The sequence below is a fragment of the Chelonia mydas genome, chromosome 2, assembly GCF_015237465.2.
Source record: "Chelonia mydas isolate rCheMyd1 chromosome 2, rCheMyd1.pri.v2, whole genome shotgun sequence".
Taxonomy (NCBI): Eukaryota; Metazoa; Chordata; order Testudines; family Cheloniidae; genus Chelonia; species Chelonia mydas.
The window spans coordinates 201,970,759-201,979,813 of NC_057850.1; the positions used below are offsets into that span (position 1 = coordinate 201,970,759).

The 9,055-nt window shown below is 42.8% G+C and overlaps 1 protein-coding gene across 3 annotated transcripts in view; it reads left to right on the forward strand.

Moving 5' to 3' along the window:
• Positions 1-8,841, forward strand: part of GSDME (gasdermin E) — a 30,723-nt gene extending 21,882 nt beyond the window's left edge. For 2 of the 3 annotated variants that reach the window (XM_027833746.3, XM_043541039.1), the window contains exons 6-10: positions 1,266-1,454; positions 3,354-3,481; positions 3,671-3,863; positions 6,447-6,520; positions 8,016-8,841. In XM_027833746.3, the coding sequence (XP_027689547.1) occupies positions 1,266-1,454; positions 3,354-3,481; positions 3,671-3,863; positions 6,447-6,520; positions 8,016-8,246 (815 nt within the window). In that variant the 3' untranslated portion in view covers positions 8,247-8,841. Of the gene's footprint in view, positions 1-1,265; positions 1,455-3,353; positions 3,482-3,670; positions 3,864-6,446; positions 6,521-7,911 lie in introns of all 3 variants that reach the window. The other variant, XM_027833747.3, reaches the window with a different exon arrangement.
• The last annotated feature ends 214 nt before the right edge of the window (positions 8,842-9,055 follow it).

The window sequence follows — 9,055 nt, forward strand, 5'->3', positions numbered from 1 at the left end:
GGCCATTAAATTTTGTAGTAACATACAGGGTCTTGGATTATTTCACATATATTATTCTTTTGGGCATGGCCTAGTGGTCGGAGCATAGGTCTGGAAGTTACAAACTTGTACATTCTAATCCTGGCTCTGACAGTGGCTCCCTTTGTGTCCTTAATTTCTGCCTTGGTTTCCCCATCTGTAAAATGAAACTTGCCTAACTCTCAGGGTAGTTACTGTTTGTGAAGAACTGTAAAGCTGGACATTGTTGGGTAGACAGTACTTTGTTACTAGCGATAGTCTTCCATATGATGAGCCAGGTTGTGCCTTCTGAATTGAGTAGAGAAGGGATCCTCCACACACAAATGTCCTCTCCCCTTCACAGAAGGGTGGATCAGTGCCTTCTGTGGCATTGCTCCCACCTCCTTTCCAGTAGCCCACATAGAAATCTGACTGGGGGCAAGGAGGTGGCAGCCCCACATTGGGTGGGGTAGAGGATGTACATCAGCCCATCATGAACTGACCGAGACTAGACTGGAAATGTAATGCAGCTCGAAGGTGTATTTCCTTTCCCATGGAGTCTGCTCCACAGTGGGTGTCTCCCTTGAAGGGTAGTCCTGGAAGCATCCATGGCCAGAGGAAGACCCTAGTGATGCGACTCTGTGGGAGCCAGGCTGCTACTGAGCTAGCATGGACCTGGCCTCTCACTGATCTATGGGGCTTAGGGATGGACCAAAAGCCAGGCAGCCCGATAGAAGAACCAGGGCAAAGCTCTGAGGGATGCTCATGGAGTTTTTCTGACCTGTAGCTCTTTCACAGGGGTTTCCCGTAGGAAGGGGTGATCTGGCCCACTGTATATAACATCTAGTAGCTTATAGATAATGTGAGAAATATATAGATCCTTCCCTCATATATAGTATGCAGGTTTTAATTGTCCACGAGGAGCATTGTTCTAATTTAGCAGATTGCTTCTTTTCTTGGTATTTGCTGAACGGATTATTAAATGCATCCACAAAATCTTGTCTTGCGTTCTGTAGTTAGTACCTGTTTCCATTTACATCAAGGCAGATCTGTGCACAGCACTGTTCTAAAAAAGCAACAACATATAATGTACAGTAGTTCATGTAGACAGTGACTGTTAACCATTTTTTTCCATCTACAAGAAATCGGTTACATAGCCTTCCTGAGTGCATGTTTCTAATGTCTACATTGAAAGTTCTAGCATTAATATTTGCTTCTGTCCACTCATGTGGTTTTATTTATTTATTCACTTGTGTTTCTAATTACAGAATTCTGTCTGCTAAATGAGCAAGAAGGAGGTTTTGAAAGAGAAAACACAGAAGGCTCATCTTATCCATATTCTTTACCATTTAGAGACTCTTACTTTCTATATCAGCCAGACGCTGTGGATAGTGACAGGCGCTCTGGAGATAGAAACATCGTTCCCAGCGATGCCTCCTTAAGTGTACTGAAACAAGGTATTACCAGAAACGCTTTATTTGATTACGCTACAGAGTCTTAAGCAAGATAACAGAAGGAGGTATTCTTGCAGAATAGTACATAGAAATTATGCTGTCCTGTTTTAATAGCCTCTAGCAATAACTCCTTGGTGATCACTTAGAAAAAATTGGAAGATCTTGTACTTCTGGAATGAATGTATGAAGGGAATGGGAGTAAGTTGTTTCTCTCCTAGGAACATATTGTTACCCTTTGTCATAAATATAACCTTATACAGTTTTGGTTTTACATCAGTTTTATTATATCCCTGCTAAACTGCACAAGATTAATAATTTATGTTGGCACTGAAAAATGTTCACTGAGAATATTTGACACATGATGTGAAAACGTTCTCTTAGTAAAGCTTCTCGGGGAAGGTTATTTGACATCTCCAGAAATACAAAGCAGTTTTTTCTTCCTGAACCTCTCTGAGTTATGAGAAACCTCGAAAAAATCAGAATTGAACCCTAGGACTAAACTCAGATGTGAGCTAAATGGCAGTGCAAATTACATGTTGGTAAATTAAGTGGCTAGGGAGTGGAAGGGTACGGTTGTACCAAAACAACAAACAGGAAGGAGTAAGAAGGTCTAAAATAAAGGAGGCCCCATCCCTCTTTTATATTGCCTCCGGTAGTCCTGCCTTTACACCCACTTCCACATACCAAGGTGTAATTTACCAGTTATGTCACCTCTGAATTTGGCCCTGAGTTCAGTTTAGTCAATAATTTATGACCAAAATAGCCATTTTATTGCACTGGAATAAATCCTATTCTTCTCTAGTGTAGACTTGCTTAAGAGAACTTATCTCTTTATAGGGATAACAGGTTTTTTTTGTGTGTGAAGGACTGTGTTGCACTGTTCTTTCTTAATACCCTCTGTGCCTGTCTTACTTAAAGAATTGTCATTCTGTTTCTTTGATTAACCTACCCTATTTATTGAAATGCTTTTATATTGGAATAATTTGGGGCAGGTGTTTGACCTCCTTCCCCCCTTTTCCTCCCATCATGATGTTCTAGTATTTGTATAATTATTTGGTTGACCCATATGGAGAGACACTACCTAGAGTAAAATTATTGTTTTTCAATATCTTATAATTATTGATGTGAAACAGGCATCTTTAAAGATCATGTGTGTGTTTGACAAGTGTTACATCAGGCTTTAAAAGTAACATCCGGCATCTTCAGAGATTAAATAAAAAAAAAAAAAACCCAAACCCTAAATTTCTGTTGACTGGAACTCACTGCTGGAATATTGATTTCCTACTCATAAAACATCTTGGCTTAATACCACGTTTGCACTGCAGGAAAAGGAATCTAATAAACTGTAGTTGAGTTTATAAACTACATACTGTAATAGGTTAAATATTATGTAAAACATAAAACGTATGTTTTTTGGTCAAAGGAGAGAGGGGTAAATCGTGTAAAGCTGGTGATGATGAAATATATGAGGAGAGTAAAATAGTGTTACTGTCGGAGTTTTTAATTTGAAATATGAACAATATCATCAGCCTTAGTTATTCATGATGTTTTACCATAATATGAAGCAGTTCCAGAATAAAATATTCTGGTTGAGAAGTAAGACTGCCTGGTTCTAAAAATGAACATCCTACTGGGAATCATGAACAGCTTTCATGTGAAAAACAGTATTAAAATATTGAAATCTTAAAACTGAATATTGATGCCTAATAACAGTATTTATTTTCTCTCAGTTTGCACTGACCTTTCATTAATTTGGAAAGGTCACTAGTAAAACACACCTGTAACCAAATGTGTCCTACATTTCATTGTGAATTCTAGAGATTAGTGATTACAGAATTTTAGTTGCATATGCTGGCATTTGTAAGAGTCATGAGTTTAACATTGTGTTTCTTTCTTGGAAAGATCTGTTGCTGTTAAAGATGCAGTTCCAACCCTTTGTGAAGCTTCCAGAAGACAAGCAAGGAGCTTTAAATAAAATATTTTATGAGCTCTTGCATCATGAAGAAATTGTGATTGCACTGGAGGAGGTGGTAAGATGATGGAACTTTTTTTTCTTTCTAAAAATAATAGAGCTAACACGTCCCTCTATTCAAACACTACTTTTATAAGTATTCTTTAACAAGTTTTGTTGACTTCAGTGGGAGGAAGATCAGGGTTTGTTTCTCTGTCTAGTTTAAAATGTGAGAAACTAATAATGTATCATTTTTTCCTCTTTCCAGTTAGATAGTATTTTCACAGGAGAAGAGCCGGATTTTACAGACCTGAAGGAGTTGAAACCTCCACAGCAGCAAAACATAACCGACTTCTTGCAGCTGGTCGGGTACAGTTTACAGAATGAGCTGTTGCAGAAAGACCAGCTTCATTATACGGGCCTCTTCTCAGCTGCTCACATCCTGATCAGTGCAGTGGCAGGTACAATGGAGATAACTGCAGCTTTCCCACTTAGAAACTCCTTTTGTGTACAGCATGAATTTTTATTTTATAGGTAAATTGCAACAGCTGGGTAGCTTCAGTACATGTAGTGATTTCTGTTTCAGTTTTATGGGGCTAGGGTGGATGGAGAAGAAAGCACTTTGTGATTCAGGCTAAGAATTAAATTCAGATGCCTTTCACTGCATATTTTACAAGTAAAATTTAACATTCCCTGGAAATCATTTGATTTGAGTTTCCATTGAAGCCAGACCTTTTCACTCAGTTTTGTAAATTAATTACTGTTCTTGTGCATCCGAATCCTTCATATCTAGTGCCTCAGGGTTGCATTGTAGGTGCTGGCTTCCTTGTATTTGCTGAATATGTGGCTTATGTTGAAGTACAAACCATATTTAGCAAAAATACTTTAATATGTAGATCTGTAATTAGAGGGTTTTTATGCTGCCACAGAAAAAAGAAATTAAACATAAATGTAAATGAATGCCACCCTCACAATGAAATTGGCACTACCATGTTAATTAAAAGCCACCTGCAAATCCAACTTTCTTTCTCATAAAAATCTTCATTCCATTAAGTCAGGTGCTGAGAGGAAGTGAAGTGTGATATTGGGTAACCATGTAGCACTGTACGGTGGAAGGTCAGTTTCTATGCAACTACATGGCACCAGTTTATGAAAGATAAGAGACATTTTGAAAGCATGACCCAGTTGCAGAGATTCAAAAGCAATTGAACAAAACAGACCTGTTGATGTACTGATACTTTTAATAGTCTGACAAGTAATGTACAGTTCATCAGATGTAACCTGGCTCTGGACATAATATCTAGATCTGACATTCATGTATACCTGAAGCAGTATCCATAACCAGAAAGCTGCTTTGTAGCTGTTTTCCACTAGGAATTATAATGATATGGATTATACAATGTGTCTCTCATATTAATGTTGGGGCAAAGACGCTGTCTTCCGTTAGGCCCAAATCCTCTGTCCAGCACCCAGACCTAATACCATGCCTGGCACTAGGATAGGCAGGAGACAAGGAGAGAGAAATTCTCCCACCCATGCTGGAAAGTTGCCTTTACCACCCAAAGGCTTACATGGCCCTCCTAGCTCCACCCCCTGCCAACCTACTTGCACTGCCCGATACGCTGCTGCTAGGTTCACACAGAGCAGGACTCTGCAACACACGGAGAGTGTACACACTTAGTGCAGCTCCTAGCATCCATTCCCCCCCCCTCCCCCCACATAGACTTAAAGGCTGTAAGGCCAGAAGGGGCCATCATGATCATCTAGTCCAGGGGCTGGCAAACTTTTTGGCCTGAGGGCCACATCGGGTTTCCAAAATTGTATGGAGGGCTGTTTAGGGGAGGCTGTGTGTCCCCAAACAGCACACGCCCCTCCCCACAACTCCCCTGACCTTTATCCAAACCCCCCCCCCCCCCCCCCCCCCCCCCCCCCCCCCCCCCCCCCCCCCCCCCCCCCACCATGCTGCCTGGAGCACTGGTGGCTGGCAGTGCTACAGCTGCACTCCCATGCACCACAGACCACCGGGTCAGGCCGGGCTCTGCAGCTGCACTGCCCCAGGAGCTCATAGCCCCCCCCCCACTGCCCAGAGCATTGTGCTGGTGGTGCAATGAGCTGGGGCTGCAGGGGAGGGGGAACACTGGGGGAGGGGCCGGGGGCTAGCCTCCCAGGCCAGGAGCTCAGGGGCTGGGCTGGAGAATCCCGCAGGCCATAGTTTGCCCACCTCTGATCTATGGCCTGGAACGTGCAGGGGGTCAGACTAGAACCTCGCCTGCCCACCCGCTCCTATAATAGAATCATAACCTCTGAGTTACTGAATCCTCAAATTATGATTTCAAGACTTCAAGTTACAGAGAATCCACCATTTGCACTAGTTGGGACCTGCAAGTGACCTGTGACCCATGCTGCAGAGGAAGGTGGGGGGGCAAAAAACCCAGGGTCTCTGCCAATCGGACCTGGGGGAAAAGTTCTTCCTTCCCGACCCCAAATGTGGCGATCAGTTAGACCCTGCGCATGTTGGCAAGAATTTTAGGTAGTAACTCCAAGCCGTCCCCATCTAGTGTCCCATCGCTGGCCATTGGAGATATTTGCTGCTAGCAGGCGCAGATCAGCTACATGCCATTGTAGGCAGTCCCATCATAACAACCCCTTCGTAAACTTATCAAGCTCAGTCTTGAAGCCAGTTAGGTTTTTTGCCCCCCTTGCTCCACTTGGAAGGCGGCTTCTGCTGCCTGGAGAGCTTGTACACACACAAGGAAGGGGCTAGATTTGCCTCTTATGGGTGTGCAGCGCACAGCACACTGACAGTGCTCAATAAAACACATAATTGTCTTCAGTGGTGGGTTTGTGCTGGTCTCCAGAGCACTTTCTACTAATCAGGACAGCACTGAAGAGAAGCAGTGGGGCTGTCACTGCCCAGCAATGGCATTTCATAACTGTGTGTGTAGGCTTAGCTTGTTCATATACATCCCTACAGGCTACTTTTTAGCAACCAGCCTGCTTCAGAGATCATTGAAACTTAACTCTCTTTATATCTCCTTCCACAGAATTGTCCGACTACACACTGGCTCTGCTGCGTGCTTGCTGTGATATACAAATAGTCCCTATCCTGTGTTATTTGGTAAGTAATCCAAAAGGGAGTGGACTGCCTTAGTGTTCAGAGGTCAGTCCTAGTGACGGTGAGGAGTCTGTAGGCTCTGGCTGATTGCATCTGTCATTAAATAAAGGAGAGGTCAGAATATGCTACAAATTACATCAGTAGGCATTGATTAAGCCTAATCACCATCTGGTCTAGTGTGTTAAAATGACAAACATTGCAGCTAGTTTAAACCAAAACTGGATTTCTTCCTTCTGACACATTGATGTAGTTTTCTACATGCCACAAATGTGAAGCAAGAGAAAATAGGAACTTTGGTTCAAGTGTCAAAGGTCACGATTTTATTTTACTGAACATCTAATTAGACCACTTCATAAACCAAAAACCTGCAGTGGGCGTCAGAGGCAGGTGAGGTAGGAATTGCATTGTGAAAACAAACTTATCACTGCCTACATATTACTGAAGTGCAGAAGCTCTGAGCCTGCCTGTTACAATACTTTGTTAGAGGTTGTGAGGAGAGGGGTGGGAGTTGGGTTCAGTGACCAAACTTTGGTAGGGAGCTATAGGCAGGCTTGTGAAGAACAAGGATCAGAGTGGAAAGTCAGCTGGGGGAAGAGGAGCTGAACTTGCCATCTGGAAGCAGAATGACTGGAACTCTTTCACTGTGGGTAGGTGTCGGGGAGGGATCAGAGGCCTGCAGAGGAAGGATAGGTAGCTGAGGTTGTAGGATAGGCTGGAGTGCTCTAGGCCATGGGCCACTCTGTCCCACTACACAACCATGCATGTAGGAACCCTGAGCGCTGAACTTCTTTGGAAGTCCTCTGGCCAGCTGAAACTGTCACAACGCCCCCTCGATTGCTGGTCCAGGGGCTTACGTTGATAGTGGCCAGAAAAGATGTGGGCCTCATCCTTTGCTCCGATAGATAGAATGGCAGTCTCTATAGGGCACTGGAGGCTAAGGATTACATATGGAAATAGTAGCCCCCACAGTGAGGACCTGAGCAAGAGGCTTCACTCAGCTGCTTTGAGGAAAAGGATTGCAGTTAAAGCATCACTTTCCTTTGACACCAAGCCCCTACTTTCAGTGAGTGTTGGGGCAAAACGAGCGCCTCCACTGTCGGTGCCAGTCTGAAATATCTTGGGCCTGATTTTTTAGATTTGCCAAGCACCCCAAACTCCCAGGGAAGTCACCAGGAGCAGCAGGGTGTCAGCTCCCTTGAAAGCCAGGCTCATGGTGTCTCAAATTGGACACGAAAAACGGAGGCATTAAAATAAAATTAGTGGACGCTTTTGAAAATGTCTGTCTGTGTGAGCTTAAGTCTCCATTCAGTCTGAATGGAATCACACTTGTTAATCTTTACTCTACCTAAATGTATCTTTTGGCAGCAAGACAATATATTTTCTCGTTTTTCCAGAACCTGAGTCCCCTGAGTTTTACTGCAGAGAGCAAAGATCTATGATGTCAGAAACTGTACTCTATGAAAATAGCTTTAACCTCTTTCTGTCTATATAAACACAGCCTAATGTCGCTTCAGCTGATGGCACTTTGACACTGAGAGATCCTGCCCTGGCCCCTCTGACTGACACAGGAAGATTTCACATAGTGCAAAGGCTGTTTGCCCTGTCAAACATCAACCTTGAAATGATGGAGTCTTCAATGAAAGCTGTAACCATGAAAGAACCTAGCTTTTTCCCATTCATTCTTTATATTGCCTTGTATGGATTTTATGCCTTAGGTGGGACCATCTGAGGAAAAAAAGAAAAACCTAGAATAATAGCTGAACATACTGCACTAATAAATGCCAGATTTGCCGTGCTATAGAACCCTGCAAATTTTGCACTCATATGCCTGGGAGACAACTGCAAATCACTGAATTTTGTAACCAAGTGGGTGAGTAAATGAACATGAAAAATACAAGGGCACTGTATCCCAGCATGGTCGTTGTTCATTTAGGGCCTGGGCCTGCAGAGTGCCCTCAAGTGTTACTCAACTCGGCACCTTGCAAAATCAGGCGTTTATTTTGTCAGTAGTAGTATAGATTGATTTATGGCAATACTCCACAGTATAGCAAATACTCCATGTCTCTCATTTACTTTCCTAAATCTAATCAAATTAGTGATTAGACCTCACTACAGCATCTTTACTGATCACTTTTTTGTGGAAGTTTCAGCAGCATGCGATGTTTAAGTTACACCCTAAACTCTCGCTTAAAAATGTAATGATTCCTTTTGAGGTGTATGTAGTACTTCACTCTGGTTCAGTCCAGACAAACACTTGTTCTACCCTTCTGACCTCTTCAGTGTGGTGGTTTTTTAATAAAAGTAAAGTGTTTGTTCTCAGTGCATTACTTTGCTATCTGTCCTCTTTAATCCTAATTGGGGTGTTTTCCTCCTCGTGTGAATTGTGATAAAATATCACTGCTCTAAAAATACAGCACAAATCATTGTAAATGTTGGTTTGGGAAGATTTCAGTTAAAAGACTGAGGGTCATGTTCTTATACTGCGTGTAGTGGATCGTAAAGTGAACAAAGGCAGCATTGTGGAAGTGTGCCTAGGCA